This window comes from Cimex lectularius, unplaced genomic scaffold (genome assembly GCF_000648675.2).
Source record: "Cimex lectularius strain Harlan isolate CLEC.00 unplaced genomic scaffold, Clec_2.1 scaffold10, whole genome shotgun sequence".
Classification (NCBI taxonomy): domain Eukaryota; kingdom Metazoa; phylum Arthropoda; class Insecta; order Hemiptera; family Cimicidae; genus Cimex; species Cimex lectularius.
The window spans coordinates 2,078,252-2,100,841 of record NW_019392665.1 but is presented as its reverse complement, the minus strand read 5'-3'; the positions used below and the strand labels follow the sequence as shown (position 1 = coordinate 2,100,841).

Genomic DNA, 22,590 nt, shown 5'->3' with positions numbered 1-22,590 from the left:
TAGCGAGCATGTATGATATGAGAGGGTCGATGGTGGAATATCGAGTACTCCACCATCCTAATGAATGAAAAAAACAAGAAGAATAAGAAAAATAACTTTATTCTGGGACTGGTGTCCCCTAAGAATAATATACATGAAATAAATAAAGAAGTTTCTTCTATGAAATTAAAAATGAAATAAAAATCTTGGTACAATGCACAAGTAAGGCAAGCCATAAGAAAAAATAACATGAATATTAAACAAAAATATCAAATATTAACGTATGGCTTCTGTTTGAAGGGAGAGGAGGTGATTATACATGTGGGATTTAAAGGAGGAAAAGGAGGCAGCGTCACGAATAGAAAGGGAGTTCCAGAGTTTAAGGGCTCGGATCAGAAAGGATCTTTCGAAGGTATGGGTTGTATGTTGAGGAAGGATAAAGTCAATTAGAGACGAGCGGGTGTTATGAGTGTGATGTGAGTAGTTGAATTGGAAGGATTGGGTGATGTAAGGAGGACGACGAGTGTGAATGGACTGGAAAAGAAAGCAACCTAGGAAATACTGTGCATGGGAGGAGGGGGTCTCAGGAAAGTTGAAAATATAACCCCGGGACCCCCGTGGGGTGCCGAACACGAATCTTACGCAACAATTCAATAGTTTCAATCGCGCGTTCCCCTCATCCGAGAGACCACCGTATGCCACACAGCTGTAATCTAAGAACGGAAGTATAAGGGAAGATACGACGACGAAATAGGCTGAGGGAGGCGATACGTTGGCGGGACATTTTGGAAATGTAAGGAAAGGTTTTGGTCAAAGACTACTCCTAGGTTTTTAACCGATAAGCAGAAAGGAATGGGATGGTTATTTAACATGAGAGATGCGATGCTGGGAGGGAATTGAGGAGTTACCTGGACCCATTAATCATGGCGGTGGATTTGGGCGGATTAAGGACTAGGGAATTGTTATGTGCCCATTCGTTGATGGAATTTAGGCCTTTTTGGATCTTGAGAATGGCCGAATGAAAAACGGAAGGGTGGAAAGATGGATATATATATTTGAGAGTCAGCGTTGTGAGGTGGTAGTTACAGGACTGGATGAAATAGAAAAAAAGGATAGGAGAGATGCTAGAGCCGAGCCTTGAGGCCCCCCAGATTTTAATGGAAGGAAGGAGGAGGTAAAGCCATGGGGAAAGGAGACACCTTGGTGGCGAGTGGTAAGGTAGGAGTGGAATCAACGGATGAACGGTATGTAAATAGGAGTTAATGTATTTACAAGGATTTGTGTGCTGAATTGATCTAGATGTTCAGCACCACCCCCTCCAGAACTCGGTGGCTGGACGGATGAGACCGAGGTCTACTCCCGGACTGCCAACACTCGGGGTGTGTGATTCTCGATTCTGTAAGCAATTTACTGTAAATGGATTTACTGTAAAGTTGGACTTGCCGGTGGACATATTTTTGTATGTACATGTGAGTATTTCATCCTATAATATTGCGTGATGTCTACTATCCCACCGCATTGCTTCCCGGGACACTTTTAAGCTGGGCGTACACTAGATCGGTGGCGCGGCGCGGAACCTACTCCCAAGAAGAATATGTTGAAATGAATGTAACCCCGTACACTCGGTCGGTAGGGCGGGTCGGCCGGAGCAGGAGGAAGTTGCCAGACTTCTGGAACCTGGCTCTGCGCCGCGATACCGGCCTAGTGTGCGCCGGGGTGGTCGGAAATCGTTGAGTTCGGGTATATTCGGCTGCCCTCGGACGCCGTATATGTAAAGACGAAGCCAACGATTGTGACGTGGGACTCCTGGAAATGCAAACTCAACGCTAAACCGAAGCACGCTAGTCAGATGGAGGGGGAAAATTCGACCAACGCGGTCGAGAGCGTTCCTACATAGTGTGAGGGCCTTCACAATTCCGCGCCGCGCCGCACCACCGACCTAGTGTGCGCCCAGCGTAACAACGACAAAATAACTTTTCGATGCCTTATGTGGCTTAAAACCAATAAAATTGGTATCGAACAAGAAAACAAATACTATTATTTTAAATATTATACAAATAGGGAGAAATCCCTAAGCGAATCAACTTTATTATCTTTACAAATTAAATAATTTATGAATAGATTTTTATGTCAATACATTTGCGCGTTCGAATGTTTGTTGAAGAGGTGAATCTTGAAAGCTTGCTTCCAGTGAGTTTTGTACGTGCAGTAGCTGCAGACGAACTTCGGCTCCTTGTTACACTCCCATTTCTTGTGCGCGTAGTAACTGGCTGTGTGCTTGAAGACCTTTCCGCAGGTGCATACGGTGGGACCTGGAAAAAGTTATCGTCAGACTTGAGAAAGGAAGCTCTGAACGCGGAACGTCTCGTGATTCCGTGATTCGTCTTTAGAACTTCATGTTGGAGTGTCTGTTGAACATGTGGAGCTTGAGAGACTGCCGGCGGAAACATTTGTACTCGCAGGCAGAACACTTGAACGAGGGCTCTTTACCGCAGTCCCACTTTTGATGGGAGACGAGGGTAGATTTGTTTTTATACACGTTACCACAACCGCAACGGAAAGGACCTGGAAGAAAACAAAATCCTATAAGTTAGATACGTGATTTGGATCAAACATGACGACCTGCTAAAAATCTACCATATTCAATGTTTCTTTTTATGCTAGTTACGCACAAAAGTAAAAAGAATCATGATAAAGTGTATCGTTACTTTTTGTTCTTACTCTAGATTAATAGTGGTGGGCTTTTTCCGGCTAAGGTAAGATATTATATTTTATAAGAAACAACACTTTTTTTTCTTGAAAAAATTTATTGTTGACAATCTCAATTTTTGTATAACCTGTTTGAGGCGTGCAAACAGACTACGCATTTGTTATTAGCGCTGAAACCGTTCGTTAAAAGAAGTTCATGTGGTGGATGTTGAAGCAGTGAACTTTAAGCTGCTTCTTCCAGTGCGTCCTGTAGGGGCACACAGGGCATAGGAACCGATGTGGCTTCCCGCACTCGTAATTCTTGTGTGTAGTCAGGTTCCTCTGGTGTTTGAACTTTCGACCGCAATGGCAAAGAAATTCTGAAAAAACAAGTGAAGCTGTAATAAACCAAAGCAGGTAGTCGAGACACCTTCCACGATTACTTTCCCAAAATCATGCAGCGGGATTTTTAACACAATTGAACGTTTAAAAAAAAAACTAATTCGTCGAGAAATTCAACAGATAATACAGAGCACCGAAATAAAAACTATGAACGGATTCTTTAGAGTTTTTTAAAATTTTGTTTCAATAACCATCACAGTTGATCGTGCTTATTGTAAACGTGCAGTTTGAGGCTGCACTTCCTGTGGGCCCTGTACGGGCAGAAAGAACAGGAGAACCTCGGCTCTTTCCCGCACTCCCATTTCGCGTGGGTGCTCAGGTTTTTCTTGTGTTTAAAAACCACACCGCACTTGGGACAGGCGAAACCTGAAATACAGGAACGTCTCAGTGAAAAGGTAGAAAACTCTGTTCAAAGACATCGTCCAACAAACCAGAAATTGATAAACTGCAAAATCGTCCAAGGTCATAAAACAAACACCTTCAAAAAACACCAAACTTAATACAATATATATATTTTAGAAAAATAAATATACATCATAAACATTATAGATTAATATCATAATAAAAATGTTATCAAAAATAGTTAGTAGTTGTACGCTAAGATGTGCTGGTGTTTTGAAACGTAGTGCCTGAACAGGGTTCGTTTCAAGTAAGTTCTGTAGGCGCAGATAGTGCAGGCAAACTGCGGCTCTTTCCCGCAGATCCACTTCCTGTGCGTATAGAAATTACTGTGGTGGCCGAACCTTTTTCCGCACTTGCAGAGATATTGGGTACTAGAAACTGAAACAAAACTATTGTCAGAATGACAAAAATGTCAAATCTCGAGTCCATCGGTCTGGAGAGTGAACTAACTGAGGATGACAAGGACAAATGATAATATCAGACGATCTTTGTGTATTTATTTTATTTAGTTATACAGTTATACATATATTTTTCAAGCCTGTTGAACGCATGCAGTTTGAAATTGTCGAAAAAACTTTTACATAGGTACGCCTCTTTACAGCAGATTTTGTCCATATGTACATCAAAAATTTCAAATATTTTTGTAATTCTGGCGTAATGAAAATTAACGACGCGTCTTTTATTGCGGTAGATTTGTCACGACGATAGTCGAGTTCGTCTTTCCGACGTGTTTGTTGTAAATGTGCACTTTGACGTAGTCCTTCCTGTAACTTTTGTAAGGGCAGTAGGGGCAAAAGTTGTTCTTCTCCTTTTGGCTAGCGCCGCTCTTACGTCCTCTCGGTCCTAAAAATGTCAAGTAAAGATTAGACAATAACACTACCTGCATGAACAACAACTAGATTTTTTAAGCATTCCCACACTATTTATACACTTGGATTAATAAATTCAGTTTATTAAATACGCAACACAAAGTTGACAATAATGATAATAAGCAGACGCAAAAACGATACACAAGAGCAATGAACAGCTCACAATCCGGTTGAATTATTCAAAACATAATATTTCTTCCTTTTTAGAATTAGTTTTTGTTGTGGCTATGAAACGTACTAGAAAGTGAGAGTATTATCCATAAAAACTACAGCTTTTTAAAATAGGTCCCCTTAGGAGCTAGAAAATCAAGAAGCGAAAGTAGGAATCGAACCCACGACCGGTCTGACATCATAACTATTCGGATACCGTAGACGCCTAGTCAGGTTAGGCTATGGTTACTATGGATGCGAATTCTGACGAAATTTTGTTCTCAAGAAGTCCGAAATCTTCACAGAACAAGGTGGTTACATTGTGCGAACTGTAGAATTAATTGCAACAAGCTAATACAACGGTGACTGTCATGGCACTCCGATATAAGTAAACCTAAGGCTAAGGTTACGGTTAGGCTATGGATGCGAATTCTGACGAAATTTTGTTCTGACGAGTACGTGGTTACGGGTACGAAAAAGGTGATTACATTGTGCGTGTTTTCTGGTAGTCAGTACGTTTCTGCCTCCAGCAAAATAGACGAAATTAATGATTTTTATTTTCTTGAAAGTCCGTTGATTAAACTATTGTTGATGGGGGACCGCGGTAGCCGAGTGGTTAGCATGAGACTCTCACGCCGCGGTCGTGGGTTCGATTCCCACCGTCGCCTCTGACCCTTTTTTCCCGATAACCCCCAATTTGAACAACATATATAAGAATTCGTCATGGCTAATATGCAAAGATCATAAGGAAAAAAAAACTATTGTTGATAGGTGGTTGGAAAACAGAGCATGTTAACCACTTATTTTCCACAAGAGACGAGAAGGGAGAGTTTCAAACTTATTTCTAGTCCCTTAAAAAAATGCATATTAATTTATGTATGTTTAACGGTCATAATTGCCCATATTAATTAAAATTTGAAAAATGGCAAAAGAAGGAAAATTCGAACGGTTGTAGGTTGAGATGAGTTGGTGTCCGAGGGGATCGAAGTCACGATAGCTCAAGTGGTCGAGCAGCGGCGTATTGACCTGAAGGTCGCGGGTTCGAATCCCGCTCGTGACGCTAACTTTTTCATCTTACCAAGGCCTTACATAACCAAAAAAATAATTAAAACTTCCATAAAAGGTTCGTGAAGTACACCTTACATAGTGGCCACGGGGAGCTGTTAGCCGAAGGTCGTGGGTTCGAATCCCGCTCGTGACACTAGCTTTTTCATCTCAACCAAAACCTTAAATAAAAATTCATTAGAATAATTAATATAATCAATTATGACCACTGACCAAATATGGTTTATTGCTAGGGTTTTTTTCTTGGGCAACTTTCTTCCACTTTGGCCGAGAAATATCTCTGCTGTGATAGTTTTTGTCGATTCATGTCCCTCAAACATCGATTCTCAAAAACAAGACTAATCAGTTCATCTATATCCATGGTGACACCAAAACTGTTGAACGCACGAAAAAATCAAACTGGTTTGAATGCTGGAATGGTTCTGAGGACATCGCGCGTGTTCTGACATGCACTTCGCTGCCAATGTAAACACTCTCATTGGAAACAAGTATTTGTTTGATCGGACGAACTCGTCAGAAGAGAATTTCGTCAGAATTCCCATCCATAGTAACCGGAGCTGATGTTAAAGCTACAGCATCAGAAGACAGTAAAGGGCAAAAATAAAAACAATTTTTAGTTTAATATTAAATAAGTTTAGTTTACTCTATACGGATAAGGATAAGACAGAAATAGTTTCCTGCTTGGGTTGGCTAATTCTCTTTTGACGAGACTGTTCAATTTTTCAAATTAATTATACGATCTTGGGTGGGATTTAGAAAAAGTTTGGAAACAAAAATATTTCTCAAAACAGTTTTTTCTACAAATACGCTACATGTATATCATTAAAGCTTTGTACAATCAAAAATTTGACGATCGATTCTTAGCCGATATTAACGCCTTATCGTAGTGCTTGTTGAACACGTGCCTCTTTACGTAGCTGTTGTACGGGGCAGTGTAGGGGCAAAACTGGCAATGGACAGTTTTCTTCCCCGGTTTCTTTTTCGTCGAACCTGAAAATTCAAAATTTCACAATCAGCGAGCAAAATGTTCGATAATTATCACCTGCAGGGTAATTATCCGTCATCGTTGTCTTAATGCAAAAAGTGAAATGGGAAATTATAAATAAAAACACAACATAAAAACTTATACTGTTTATTTATTTGATGCTGGTTGAACACACATTCTAAAATTATGTTTAATATCACACACACACACACATACTTAAATGCTAAATTATATCGAAAATCACACTACTTACAGATCGAAAATTTATTTTAGTACTATTTGCATGGCTACAATAAACAAAATAAAATACAATACAAACAGAAACTACTATCTTGATGAAATCCGAACATTATATAAACAATAAAAGATTATTCGGAGATCGTGAGATGCGATCTGGTGTGACGTAGGTTTTAGAAAAACATTTTCTTTATCGTGCCCACATTTCGACCTTTAATGAGATCATCTTCAGGGATTTACAAACATTGTTTAAATTTAACAAATACATGTATCTATGTAGGATGTTGAAAAAAAATTAATGTTTGTAAATCCCAGGCCCTGAAGATGATCTCAATAAAGATCAAAACGTTGGTACGATAAAGAAAATGTTTTTCCAAAACCTACGTCACACCAGAACGCATCTCACGATCTCCGAATAATCATTGACTAACGGTCACCAACCACCAAACAATAAAAGATTCAAAAATATAGATTTTTTTAATTTAATCGCAGCCTGTCGTAAGGACCAGGTCTCACATAAAAAATTGCTATCTGTAAAAAATAAATACACATTGAGTAAATAGATAATTACAAATCTGACAGGTCTGTCAGACCAGTGAGTAGAGAAACCAGCCGCCGCTGGAACTCTTTCTTATTTGGGAACGTGAAGATAGGAGGTCATTTTAGACGATGTGTAGGAATATAAGATGAGGGTGGGATTTTGGGGGAAATCTTGGGTAAATGCGGGTTAGGGAGGGATAGTTTAGAGTGGAAATTGAGAGTGTTCGGATCAGATCCTTCACGGATAGAATTTTAAGATCTTTATGGATCATTTGATCGTTGACGTAGGATTTGGCCGAGGTTCACAGTTCGATTACATAAGGCCAAAGGTGTGTGTTTTATAAGTGTTTTTGTAGTTTATTATGTTTGCTTAGTGTTGATTTTTATCTTTTGTTAAATTCTTGACTTTTTAATCTTGTTATGGGTTTCGTGTAAGTCTGCTTTCTATGTAAACTTACCTTGTTTTTTATGTGTACTGGTGAGAAGGTCGTTTGAGCGTAAACGTTACTCGTTGGCTTTTCTGCTCGTTCAACCGAATCCACCGAGGGCACCAATAAGTTCAGATGTTGGATTGCTTCTGTGGCTTGGATAGGATTAGAGTGTGCAGACAGGATTGTGGTATCGTCCTCATAGGTTGTGAGTTGTGTGTTTGCTGGTGTAGTAAGTCAGCAGTGAAGAGGATGGACCACTTCGTCGTGGAACGCCAGCTTTGACTGAACGGGTGAAAAATCGTGTCGATTCTCACCTCAAACCATCGATCCTAGAGGAAGTTAGTAGTTTTGACTAGTAAAACCGGAGTACTCGGTGAATATTTACGTAACGTCTAGAAATTCGGAGAAATATTGAAATTCTCTGAAGCTTTGCTAACAATAAAATGGAGGGATCGAAAAAATAAAAATATACAAATAAACCAATTAAAATTTGTTTTGAGTGATTTTTCTGTAAAAGTTTGTCAAAACATTTGGTGCTTATCTTCAGAAGACAATGCTTGGTGAAGAGATACAATGTAGCAATTAAAACGAGATCGCTTCAGAAGCTTTTGGTTTCCTTGACTGCGATATATCGTTCTAGACGTTTGATACCTGTGATATTAGGTCTATAAAATTTTTAATTGTTTTTATCAGCTTATTCTTAATCAATTACTCAATTAATTATACACAATTTTTTCGAAATGAAATTGGAATAAACGGGGAGACGAAATGGGAAGTTTGTGGCACGGGCGATCGAAGTCACGGTAGCTCAAATGGTAGAGCGTCGTGGGTTCGAATCCCGCCTGTGACACAAATTTTTCATTTCGAAAAAATTTATATATGATTAATTGAGTAATTAGGATTATTGTTTAATCACTTCTTGTCGCGCGCAGTCCATTGATTCACTAGCTTTAGCAACCGGCCGGTGTCTTGTGGCAAGATAGATATATTTCTGCATAGTTAAAATTCCCTATAAAATTTTGCATCCACAATAATTTCCTCACGATAATTAATACATCATCGACGATTTCAGTAGATGAATAGCTAGCAGGAGCCATAAGGATAGCAGCAAATTTATTAATCCTATTGGTAATTATTAGGGCTGTGATTTATATGCAATGAAAACAGACTTATATGTAAATATATTTGGTAAAAAATGCAATCTAAAACTGAAAATATGCGAAAACTACCATGAGAAAAATAAGGAAACCTCAAATTAAAGCACATAATTGTATTGACAAGAGAAACAGTGGCAAGAGGAACATTATATAGCTAATATTAAAAAAGAAAAACGCATTGAAAAAAAGTTAAATAAATCCGTCGTATCTTCCATCTAGACCGATCCATTTTCGATGAAGTCTCTGATTTTATGGAGAGTTTTATTGTAGATAAGATCCAGGTGAGATTTCATGAGGGGAATGGTTTGCCCTGTGTATTTTTTAAAAAAAACCATTAAATTCACGGTGGCTTAGTTTATGGATGGGTATGTCAGCTCTAACTAAAGCCCGACATAACCGGACTTTTCAGCCCCAGCTCTTGTGGAAACTTGAGTCACAAAGGTTTGTTGAAACTTAGACTTCTTAACTTTGTTTTCCTTTGTTGTGCTGTCTTTAAGTGCTGTGTTACCAAAAAACGTGTGGCTGTTCATACAGGTTTATCACAACCAACACGGTATAAAACGTCTGCATAGCCTTAAAAGTCTCACTTGAAAACTCACGAAGCATACTATTGAAAAGACCTTCGGTCTTTGCGATGACTTTTGGCATTTTAGGAGTAGTCAGTTCACAACACGCAAATAATATTTCACGATGGAAAACGCATGAGAGGCTGGATAAAGCTGAGAAGTATGATGGCAGGGAAAAAAAACTGAGGTCGTATATTTCTATGAATCCAACTAAACTATTCCAAGAGAACGTTTACAATGGTACAAACACTATTCCTTTCTCTATTTATTCCAAGAGAAGAAAAGGACCGAAAGTGGAAAGCTGAGGAGCAGCAACTGAACAACCACAAACTCGTTCATTATGTGGATACGGGAGAATGGGAGCCCGTGGCTCTTTTTGGGAGCTTTTCTTTTTGCCTGCTCAAAAACACTAAAATTTGACATGCCAAATACCGATATGCCGGATACGTAAACAAATATGCAATTATAACCCACTTATGCAAAAATATGCAAAATAAGTATAGCTTAAATTGCTTTAAAACATATAGTTTGGTAAAACTGGATGTTTTAGTTAACCAAGAAAAATATGCAAATGCATACATTTCACAGCTCTAGTATTTATGATAAAACGACAACAAAAGTCTAATATTTCTAACCAATGCAAGTATTAGATTCGCAATTAGGGGTCTTAAATGAACACCCTGTTTTCTAAACCCGCAAGACATATGAGTGTTGCGGAAGTGTTGGTCTAGCGCGCCCGAACGGGAGGCTTACATGCAACGTAATTTGATTATAGATCGACTAGCTGACAGATGAGTTGTTAAGAGACAAAATGTCTTAAAGAAGAACAAGAAGAAAAACCGTAAAGCTAAGTCACACCATTAACCTAATCAGGTCATAAATTGGACTTACTGTTGTAAAATTGTTTTGGGTGATTGTTTAATGCTTTCATTTTAAGAATTATGCAGCAAATGTATGATCAATGTAGCAAATTGTTCAATTAAGAAAGTTCATGCATCCTTAGTTATACATTTGGTGAAAGCTTGAAGGTGTCAGAGTGGCGGGAACAGTTGTGAAGGTCCTGATTTACGCAGATGATGTGCTTCTTCTGGCGGAAGACCCGCTTACTCTCCAGAACAACATAAATATCCTAGAAACGTTATTATAATCTATGGAACCTCACAGTCAATTTAAGTAAGTCTAAGAACATGGTGTTCAGAAAAGGAGGTCGTCTTGCTGCTAATGAGAAATGGAAATATAAAGGAAACCCTATTGAAGTCGTTAACCATTAAAAATATCTGGGTATTACCCCCGTCTGTCCATGACTCGGCATTTTACGGAGAGGATATCATCGGGTAAATTTTGGATACATCGTTTTTGGAAAGCCCTCGTTATTAACTGTAAAGTCCCTCCTTCCACCAAATATAACTTATTCAAAGCGGTTTGCCGTTCAATTGTGTGCTGTGGTGCCCAGAGTTGGGGGTTTCAACGATATGAGTTGGTGGAAAAATTTCAACGTTCCTTCAACAAGAAGTTGTTTGGGCTCCCCCTCATAACACCAAATTGCACGGTTTGTATTGAGACTTCAACCTCTCTGGTTCATGTTTTCACCTTCGGTCTCCATGATAGATACTGCATCAAGACTTTGAATCTGCCTGCTCACCGCCTTTCTCGTTCTCTGGCCTTTGAGGTTATGGAGGAAAAAACATTCTGGTTCAAGCACTGGGTTAATTTGGCGGAAAGGAACTCATGCCCTTTTGACTCTAACTTCCAGGATCGGGATAAATGATGTGCCCAGTTGATGGTCATACGTCGAAGGATGTTACCGGGAAGAGTGTGTGCGATCAGCTCGACAGTTCAACTGTTTTCTGTTATATAAAGATCTGCAGTCCCCCCCCCCTACCTTACTGTCCCTTAATTCAAAAAATACAGAACTTTCGCCTACGGAGCTGAGCTGGTTTTTTAAATTAAGAGGCGAATTGCTTTTTCTTAACTACACTCCATGACGAGAAAGAGAGTTTGTAACCTCAGTGGAAGGGAGGATGTGATCCATTCCTTGGGTGTATGTCCCATCCTCTTGGAATTTAGATATCCCCATACAGGTCACAGCAGGCTCAGCAGACACTAGATAATTGAATTCCTTAATGGTAGGAACAGACGTTGGATGGCTTGACAGAACCCTACGTTCCACTCCGTCCAAAGTGGTCGCAGTAAAATCTTGTACAAAGTATTTTGACGGTCAGATTTTGGTCATATTCGTAATTTCCAAGTCTTATGTTGAGTTGTCTCTTAAGTCTTATGCGGGGATTTAACGTGTAGGTATAGTCCTAGATGTTTGACTTGAGTAAAAGTCTGTATCTCTTTGTTGTTGATGTACAGTGCAGGGCAAGATTTCTTCAATGTGAACGTACACTGAGTAAATTTTGCTTCATTCAATCTTGTCATCATTTTGCACCAATACTCGATAAACCCAAGGTGTTCTTATTAGGGTATTAGACGTAGCTTGGATAGTATTCGAGTTAAAGGACAAAATCGATGTATCGACCGCGTAGGTGATGATGGTTTGGATTCAAGGTAGGTCAGTATAAATGATACATATGATGGGATATAGAATGCTCCCTTGTAGGACGCCGGCTTATATCTGTGGAATGGAAAATTACATTAAAGACGACAACCATTGGACTTATTGTCATGTTGTATGTTACTGTGCTTACCGCAATGCAAAGCAGTTCGTAAGTAATAAAGCAGACCAAATTTCAACACTATATCAAAGATAAATAATTTATTAGTTTATTATCAAATTTCCAATTGTTACATAAATTATAATCTAAACATAACATTAATTATTTATAAAATTAATTTACTTACAAGTTATTGTTTACATACATATATATACATATTTGTAAATAATTTAGCTTATGATCTCTGGCTGTTACCTGTACTTCGGCTGCTACCAGTACTATTAGGTTTGTATAGTTGAAATTAATTATAATGGTAGATTATTTTTTTCTACTTCCAGCAACCCATGAAGAAGGGCGTTTCATATTTTAACTGTTACATATTTAATTATATCGAATTGTTAATTTTTTATTAGTTTATATATGTTTGTATTATTGTTTATTAGTAAAAGATTTTGGTCAAATGTTTGGCAGATGTCTTAAACTGTGTACAGTTTAAATGGATTTACGTGTTGGACAAGTTTTCGCCGTTAACATTTTGCCAGTTGAAAAAATTTTCAACTCTGAACTAGATATGATACAAACGTGAAACAGTTTAAAGTTCACAGGTTGTAAGTTTGTTCTGGGCGATAACTTCATATTCAGGGTGTTCTGCTACTCGTGTTACAAATTTACAATTAGATTCTACATTGAAAATGGAATCAAAAAGTCCTAATTAACTATGGTCGGAATCTCAGCAGTTTCAGAGTTAGTCCCCTTTTTCTGATTTTTTAAGATTTCACGACGTTGTTTCAAATAAATATAAACTCAAAAACTAAAAGTTCTGTACAAATCCGTTGAGACCATTGAAAACTACGTGAAATTTTCAATAAGATGTGATCATCTAAACTTTGAACCGGAACTTTGAAAATTTTCAGAAAACACTCGATTTAATATTCTTTTTAGTGGTGGAATTGCTTTTTTAATTACTTAAATTTTCTGGTGTCTCGGTTTGGCAAGAGTAGTTTAGGATCACCATAGTAAATTTTTCAACTTCGAAATTTTTTTTTCAAAGTTCCGGCTACTAAAACGCTTGTTTCACCAACGTTTACAAGTTCAATACTAAACTTGTCAACCTTCGTGAAATAAGAGTTTTAGTAGCCAAAGCTTTGGAAAATATTCTGTTTTTTCAAACTTAGAGACCAGCAAATTTCAGAAAACGTACTCCATTTAATATCTTTTTTTGTGGTGTAATTGCTTTTTTAATTATCTTTTTTCAAAGATGTTCTTCATTGATGGAGGAAAGGATAAAGCCGTGGCTGACGGTTGGCACGGTGGAAAATTTTTTTAAAAAACTTAAGGAAATTTTGAATGAATTTATTACACTTTTTTTAAAATTTGGGTTTCCTTAAGGTTTTTTTTCATTTTCTACCTTACCAATTCTTCAACCACGGTTTCTTTTTTTCCTTTATCAATTTCTTCATCTTTGGAAAAAATAAATAAAAAACCAATTGCTCCACTAGAAAGGATATTACATGGAGTCGTTTTCTGAAATTTGCTGGTCTCAGGTTTGGTAGTAGTTTAGAATCACCATAGTTTGAAAAAAAATTGTCATTTCATTTAATATTCTTTTTCGTGGCGTAATTTCTTTTTTAATTACCTTTTTTAAAGATGTTCTTCATTGATTGAGGAAAGGAAACCAGTGGCTGACGGATTGGCAAACGAAAATTTAAAAAAAATAAGGATATTTTAACTTTTTTTTTAATTTTGGTGATTTCGCTTATTTCACAAAGGTTTGCAAGTTTAGTATTGATCAGTTGAGTTATTGCCAATTTAACGTAGTTTTCAGTGGTATCAACGGATTTGTCCAAAACCTTTAGTTTTGAAGTTATCATTTTTTATTTGAAGCAAGATCGTGAAATCTTGAAAAATCAGAAAAAGTGGATAACTCCGAAACTGCTTAGATTCCGACCATTACATACTATTGTAATTAACAATATACCACTAGTTCCTCACTGAAGATGGCGCGATGCCGAGGTAGGTTTGAGTAGTTCAACCCGCGAGTGAAGAAGTCCCAGTAAGAGACCCAATACATTAGTATGAAATACACAAGTGTTTGAGTTATTTTATTTCATGTTAATTTTTTTTTACTTCACGAATAGACTAAGACAGCCCATCAGAAGGTCGATAGACGATGGCTACCTAAGTCTATTAATTTGTTATAACAAAAAAATATGGAATGATATTATTATTATATTCAATTTGTGGAAGGAGGCATTGACAAACTATATTAACCATTTGTTTACATTTTTTAGCCTGTAACTTTTTTCGAGACTAAGCCTGTCTCATCCTCAGCAGATTTTACAAACTAAGTGCTACTGCATAATATAGTTCAGACTGTATTTATATATTAAATAACTACTACTATATTTATATAGTATAAGTGACTCTCGCCCAAGCACGCACACGCAGCACGCGCGCGCGCATACACACACACACACACACACAAATGAAAATGCATGAAATATCACTTAGCAAAATTTTGCGCATGAGTAGAAAGCCTTTGTCCTTGTTGGTTTGTACTGCCTCCTGAAAACTATATCCTTCAAAATAAAAAATCTTAAAAAATGTACTTTTTTCCTGTTGGGAATTTGCTTTACACTTTCGGAGTAAATTTGTATTTAGTCTTGCGGATAAACGACAGAAATAGATCGTTGGCATACAAAAATTTACATGAAATTAAATTATTATCGCAAATGAATAAATACTAAACAGACATTTCCTTAAAATCACCTCGAAACGTTCTCATTTCCATGGGAAAAAGAAAATTCGGTTGACCTGCAACAAACAATTTTTAAAAAATGTCTCAAATTGTCACTTATGAATTGTCGAGTTGACCTACAGAGTTAATCCCAAGGTTAAAAATTACTAAATCCGTTATGTCTAATTGTCTGATTGGCCAAATTACTTCTTTTAATTAATTATTCTTTTTTTTTGTAATGTCTTGGTTGAAATGAAGCTCAAGTGGTTAGAGCAGCGGCGTATTGAGCCCAAGGTCGTGGGTTCGAATCCCGCTCGTGGCACTGGCTTTTTCATTTCGACCAAGACCTTACATAAAAACGTCAAAAATTACGTTCAACTTGGAAGCGTTAGCACGGGAAGAAAACTGTCATTATCCCAAGGATAGAACTTACAGTTGCTAAATTGTGAGATTTCTCCATGTCTGAAAGGTGTTGAACCTGAAAATTGGCCGTTGCCATTTTGGTCTGCCTATGCTCGATGGGTTGATCCGTCAGGCGCATTTATCGATGGTATAGAGCCTAGATTTTCATACGACGAGAATACACAATTTATTGATATAACCAATTAATAAGTTGGAAACATCGGTAGTATAACTGGCCTAGCAAAAAACGGAATATAATACATCTACCCTCAGGTCAGGTAATGCCTAACTAAACCGACAATCCATGCCGAAACGGCCTAGGGTCACTTATTGGGTCTATCTTCACGCACGGATTTGTTGAGTTACTCAAACGCGTTACGGCATTGCGTTATCTTCAGTGAGAAACTGTGTTTATGTGCGAATGAAGACAAATCTAATAAGTGACCCTATGCCGGTTCAGCATGAGTTCACCGATTGTCAGATCAACTCTCATCATCAACACTAAACCGACAATACTGGATGGAATTGTGGTTTTATATCCACTGTTCTCTCAGCAAACAACTTAGGTAAGTAAATTAAGTATTCATATTATTTAGGCAAGTATAGCCGGGTTGCTATGTGAAACTTTTCCATAGATACATCTTCCGGATAATTTAGGCTGTAAGTGAAACTATCGTACAGTATGGTCTTAATGAAAAAGCAAATACTGTTGTTACTGCCAAGCTTTCGACTTATTTTAAGGTCATCATCAAGGCAGACCAGTCTTTAGTGTGTCTACAAATCGACATGATTTTTTCACAGACTATTTGAAATTTATTTAAAGACTCAGTCCCATTATCAAGGACAGTAACCTAAATTTAAAACCTAGAAATTTAGAAAACAGGGAATCTAGGGAGAGGTTAAGGGCTGTAACCAAGCTACACCAGAACAACCCTTATCATTAAATAAATACAATAATTATTCAATAATAATGAACTTCAAACGAGACAGTGACTCTTTGTAGGTAAGAACCATCATTTTCAACTATGTAATTACTAACTCCATCATTACCATGTTTTATAAAAGAAATCATTGGTTAATTTGGAAAGTAAGAATGAAATAGAGTAATAGTAATATAAATATGTGTCATATTAACAGTAAATAGAATATGTGCCTATTTGAATAATAAAGGAAGACATACCAACAATTGAAGATGGCCAAATGCAGAAGCAGACCAAAATATGAGACGAATGTGCTACAGGTCTATCACCTCGCAGACCTCAACACATTACAAATGAAGGAATGAGTTCATATTATTTTAAGAGTTCTACTCTTTATGCTTCATGCTGTACTCAGTCGTTGCAAACAGAAAAGGTGGAAATATTTTTGTTGATTGGTGGATTATGTCCAGATCCACAGGGTTCAATTGTTTGTGGTGAAATGGACGCTAGTTAACCGTTGGCTCGAGGCAGAAAGGCGTCTCAACAGGTACAGTTAAGCCATGAGCATAAAAAAAGTACTACTATTAAGAACACAGACCAACAACTGAATATGGTCAAATGCAGAAGCTGACCAAAATAGGAGACGAATGTGCTACAGGTCTATCACCTCACAGACCACAACACATCACAAATGAAGGAATGAGTTCATATTACATTCCAATTGTTTGTGTGGCGAAATGGACGCTAGTTAATCGTTGGCTCCAGGATCAACAAGTATAGTTTAGCCATAAGCATAATAAAGTACTACTGTTAAGTACTGGACTTTTTATTGTAGATGTTTCCACCTTGACAGGGATGATATCCTGACCAAATGAAATCTTCAGAATTATAACTAGTTATAACTAATTTTTCATCAGTATTTCCAATAACTGACTTATTGCAGGATACACTGAACATTGAAGTGTGCATGTTTTTTTAACCTTGAGATCTCTCCGAATCGTCAAATAATACTTCGAGAAATGTGTACTACTTACCTTGTCAAGAAAAAAAAATCTTTTATATTCAAGTCACTATTTACACTCGCGTGCGAAACTTATATCGTTATAGAAAAGAGATAATATATTGTATAAAAAAAATGACACGATACGTTTTGTTTTATATTTCGCTGGGAATAATAAAACGTCCCACCTACCTTCTGATCTTCATGCGACGTTCTCAGGAAATCCTGCTGTTAAATTCCATAACTGAGCAGGCTGTATTTTCCCATTTTTTGCAATATTTCAACTGAAAGGCTTTTTAATAAAAAAGCAAGATAAAGTGTCAAAGGTGAAAGACCGTCGCGTACTTCGACTACGACCTAAGATAAGCGTCTTGCGTTGCAAGAAATGACAGTTGATCCTCTGAACAAATCACAAATTTCCATTAATGGTTTGGGTCTGAGCTTTGAATTTACTCTAATGTCACCTCAGATTTGGTTTAAAGTTTAAATTCAAATTAACTATAATGCAGAAGTTTTACAGGCCGGCAAGCAGCTGAGGTCATCACCTCTGGTTTCCTTCTTTTTCTGGTCTTTCAGGCGTATTTTGTTTTAAGCTGCAGTCATTTGAGCGACCTAGCTAGTCTCTAGTGTATACCTAAGGTTATCAACTACAGAATAGGTACAAATTATACAGTACAGTTTATACATCACCACACGATACAAACGTAGAAGTCTGAGGACATTCACCCTCAGAATACTCCTTGTAGCGGGATTAAATCCTCCAAAATATTCAAATAATTACATCAGAATTACAAAGACTCAGATTTAGTCAGGGATCGGATAAAATGTACATACGTATATATAAGGGTCATTAAGGCCGCCAAGAAGATAAAAAAACCCTGTAAAAAATCCACGGTGAACCGTGATTCTTTACAAGGGTGACAATGCGGAGGTTTAAAAGTAAGAAATTAAAAAGCGATTAGGCACTTTATTATCATAATGAAATGGTTAACAATCCTCATATGATAGAACCCGGCCAGACCAATAAAATGTGGGTCGAGTTGAGCAGACCTTCCTCATCTGAGGAAAATTGATTTTGGAAGGTGTACAGCTCAGGAAATCGAAACTGTCGCCAGCACTTGCCCACAGCCGAATATATCGTTTCCCTCTCCATAAGGGAGAATGAATTGGATTTGAAAAACACAGGCCTCGTTGAACTGAAACTAAAAAAGTGTTACTTGAATCGATGTTAAAACCCTCTTGGCACTCAAAGAATCGAAATTTCTTAAAGTTTTGGGACTGACTACTGTAAGGAATATTAAATGAATCGAAGATATTCTGAGTAAGTAGAAAACCTCCATTTAGCAGAATGCGTCAAATTAAATGAAACCATTCGCCAAGGATACGCTGCCGAAATTGGTCAATTTAAAAAGGCTCAGGCTTGAGAAAGGGCAGATGAGCTGTCCAACGGTTCCAATCATCATTTCAATTATGAATTAGAAATGATGATGTATCCTCATATGATTCCGGACATATTATCGGATGGGATTTGAGAATGCATCCATTCTAGCTAATAACCGTCTGTCGTCGTCCAAGACTCAACCCTAGACGGTAAAACCATGTAAACAAACTTGGTTCTTCACAGCCTTTTTTCCCCAAACCGTACGAAAATTAACGAACGATTTCCAAGGTAGTTTTTAGTTTAATTATCAGGGCGAAAAATGCTTAAAATGTAAGTTACCAAGCACCCCTCAAGTTAAGGAAAATTATATGCCTCTTAACTACCACAAGGGCAAAGCATCAGGGGCGTCGGTGGCCGCAACGGTTTAAGCGTTGACTCGGCGCCCATCACTGTAAGGTAAAGGTCCCGGGTTCGAATCAGCGGCCCTGCATTCAAACCCGACATAATTACAAAATTTTCAAAAATACCGGCACCCCGAGGGTTATATGAATTAGCTCGGTTATGGTACAGCCATTTCTGTAAGGCAATGATCACATCAAAAGAGGTGCGCGAAGAGGCACCGACAAAAATGCTTAGTCTTACAGGCAAAAATGCACTTTCAAGTTATAAGTATAATTAGATTCATGGACAGTCTTCCATGCCTCCCAAGATCAAAATGTGTGGGGTTTAGTCTCCTTTATCGTGCCAACGTTTCGATCTTTATTGAGATCATCTTCAGGGCCTGGTATTTACAAACATTGTTTAAATTTTACAAATACATGTAGGATGTGAAAAAAGTGAAGTTATTCAATGATAGAAATTTTAAATTCAATCAAAGTATTTGTACTCACTCAAAGTGTTTGTTTTCTGTGTATATGTGTCATTATTGGGTGTCGTGTCGAGAGTGCCAGAGAGTTATTGATGTTTTATGTTTATATACTTTGGATTTTGAAGGGATGGAGAGGGAAGTCGGGAATAGAAAGACATTTTTTTAAATGAGGAGTCGGCTTCTTTGAGGTACAAGAACCTTATATAATATCATTTCTATTAACACAATTGATCAAATTTGTATAAACTTTCTGCCTAGTCTTGGGGCAGCGGTACAAATCGCTGTTCCGGTACCTCACAGCTGTAGGGATTTTTAAATGTGCATTGTGTTTGTGAAGTGTTTATGTCAATTTAATGGAATGAATGTAATTTATTAGCGTGAAAGGAAGGGGTTTTAACCCTACCCCTGTGGAAAATCGAGTACTCTGGTAGAGTGATTGTGATCAAACTTTGTGTGTGTGTGTGTGTGTGTGTGTGTGTGTGTGTGTGTGTGTGTGTGTGTGTGTGTGTGTGTATGTGTGTATTATATGTTTTATACATGTTCTTTAGTTGGTAATCTGAGTATACATGACAGGCTAGTATTTTAGGATATCGAAGAAAGTTTTCATAAAAAAGCCGGGGTCAGTAACAGACTGAGACGCTCAAATGGCTGAAGGTTGAAAACTAAAAAGACCAGAAAAAAGAAGCAAAAATATGCAAAGGTATGAATGATCTGAGATGTTTGTCGGCCTCTAAACTTCCCTCATTATTATTATTATTATAAACCTTCTTGACTTTCTTGAATCGAATGGATGTTTATTTTAATCTCCTAAGATAAAACGCAAACCCAGCGGGCAAAAAAATAAAATAAACAACACAAACTATATTTAAAGTCTACTTTTAAAGTACTAATAATGTAAAATTATTTTGGAGTTGGGGGTTTTGATATTTCGGAAAACGGAGCATTCAACCTTAACAAAATCATCTTTTTCTTATACTTATAATTTTGATTACTTTAATTTGACTTTTGCTTACAAGTTTAATTTTTTAACGGCAGAAATCAACTGGCCTGGCTAATTTACAAACTCCTTGCTTTTTTTCTATTTTAAAATTTATTTTGAAGGGATTTTCTTTTCCCCAACCTGCTCAGCTATAGAAGCTAAACTTTAAACTAGAAAAAAAAGAGAAAATTCATGCAACATGCAAACAGTACCTGTACGGATGATGGTTCGTGTGTTAAAAAAAAATAATAATTTAAAAAAACAAACAAAATAGCTAGATCGTCAGTGAAAATTCCGTCTTTTATAAATAAATGCTCATTTCAAATAAGTAATACATAGATTGTGCGAATGTATCTGAAATACTCGGGATGAAATAGATGGTCTAACGGAACCAATCGTTTTATCGCCGAACTTTCGGTTATTGTACAATCATCATCAGAGCTATACAAAAATTAATGTATATATTAATTTAAGTTTGTATTGCACTGATTGTGGTGATACAATACCAAAGATTCGGTGATAAAAATGATTTGGTTCTCTTAGGCCATCTTTTCGTCCCAGTATCAAGCCTAATGTTATACAAATTGAATATTATTTATTTTCTAATTGTATTTTACTATATATTTTATTTTGTAGTTGTAAAGGGGACAGGTACTGCTTTAAAATTAAAACTTCACTCACCAATTGTAGATTTGCGTCAGCAGGTAAATTTTGTTGAGAGTTTCGGGAATATTGCTTCTTTTTTTAGGCAACGAAATTGAACTGGAGAATTGTGTTGAATAGGGAGTAATTTGGACTTTATTTTGTATTTTCGATAGGCCAAGCTAAAGTTTAAAACTTATCAATTATAAAACAGCAAAATTTGCATTTGTATTTTTTTATTAATCAATAGAGGGAAGATAAACTTTGGCCAGATTAGTCTGAAAAATAATTCTTCGATATTTCTTCCGATGGTTAACTTTAGCTTTTTGATTCAAACAAATTACACAGTAGCAAACATGATATTAAGTCTTGATTAAATATAAGCAAAAAAATCCGTAAAGTTTTATTTATAAAACCCTGTCTATTACTATTCTCATACTTAGATTGATAACAGTTTAGAAAAAATTTAAATAAGTAAAAAAAGAAGCAAAATTTCCCGTGTCTTGCCACTATAAGAACCACACGCGAAATATTAAAAAAAAAAAAAAATGAGAGCACTCCCGAAACGCGAGCCAATGCTTTTTGTATTTATATCTAATGCGAAAGGACCAAGAATGAACAAAACTCAATATACAGTAATATCAATGCAAAACCACTTTGCAGAGGTTGCGAATCTTTTGTACCGAAGAGAAAGATTAAAGCTAACACGTATGCAGAAAAGAGAAAAATTGAAACAATTATGCCAAAACTACTTGATTAAAAACCGCTTAACCAAACTTTAAAAATATATTTTAAACGACTGTAAAACAATTTTTAGGTGAATAATTATCTCTTTCGTATAAAATACCAATGAGAATTTGTCTCCCCCCCCCAAAAAAAAAAAACCTTGAAAGGAATTTTTGTGTGGAATTTTGAATATACAGGGTGTTCGGCTACTCGTGTTACATACTTTGCCAGTAGATTCTACATTCAAAATGGAACCAAAAAGTGCGAAAATGGTCCGAATCTCAGCAGTTTCGGAGTTATTCCAATTTTTCTGATTTTTAATATTTCTCGACTTTGCTTCGTATAAATAATGATAACTCCAAAACTAAAAGGTTTTGGACAAAACCGTTGATACCATTGAAAACTACGTTAAATTGGCAATAGGATGTGATCAATACTAAACTTGCAAACCTCTCTGAAATAAGCGAAATCACCAAAATTAAAAAAAAAAGTTAAAATATCCTTAAATTTTTTTTAAATTTTCCTTTCCCAGTCCGTCAGCTTCTTTCCTTTCCTCCATCAATGAAGAACATCTTTAAAAAAGATAATTAAAAAAGAAATTACGCCACGAAAAAGAATATTAAATGAAATGACAATTTTTTTTTCAAACTAACTATGGTGATTCTAAACTACTACCAAACCTGAGACCAGCAAATTTCAGAAAACGATTCCATGTAATATCCTTTCTAGTGGTGCAATTAGTTTTTTACTTATTTTTTCCAAAGATGAAGAAATTGAAAAGGGAAAGAAGAAACCGTGGTTGAA

At 36.8% G+C, this 22,590-nt stretch overlaps 1 protein-coding gene and 3 long non-coding RNA genes across 4 annotated transcripts in view; all 4 read right to left on the bottom strand.

Moving 5' to 3' along the window:
• The window catches only part of LOC112126131, a gene marked incomplete at its 5' end in the record, with an annotated part of 30,565 nt that extends 9,406 nt beyond the window's left edge, over positions 1 to 21,159 (bottom strand). Inside the window, one exon of the mRNA XM_024225015.1 lies at positions 21,100 to 21,159. Within this exon, the coding sequence (XP_024080783.1) occupies positions 21,100 to 21,159 (60 nt within the window). The remainder of the gene's footprint in view (positions 1 to 21,099) is intronic.
• LOC106667277 lies at positions 2,767 to 3,541 on the bottom strand. The gene is made up of 2 exons (XR_002909858.1): positions 3,261 to 3,541; positions 2,767 to 3,047 (listed from the first exon to the last, which is right to left on the bottom strand). It is a non-coding gene; the product is annotated as an uncharacterized LOC106667277 (long non-coding RNA).
• On the bottom strand, positions 3,944 to 8,485 carry LOC112126271. Its single transcript, XR_002909861.1, has 2 exons — positions 7,776 to 8,485; positions 3,944 to 4,314 (listed from the first exon to the last, which is right to left on the bottom strand). It is a non-coding gene; the product is annotated as an uncharacterized LOC112126271 (long non-coding RNA).
• On the bottom strand, positions 10,713 to 12,214 carry LOC112126269. The gene is made up of 2 exons (XR_002909859.1): positions 12,165 to 12,214; positions 10,713 to 12,091 (listed from the first exon to the last, which is right to left on the bottom strand). It is a non-coding gene; the product is annotated as an uncharacterized LOC112126269 (long non-coding RNA).
• Positions 21,160 to 22,590: the final 1,431 nt, after the last annotated feature.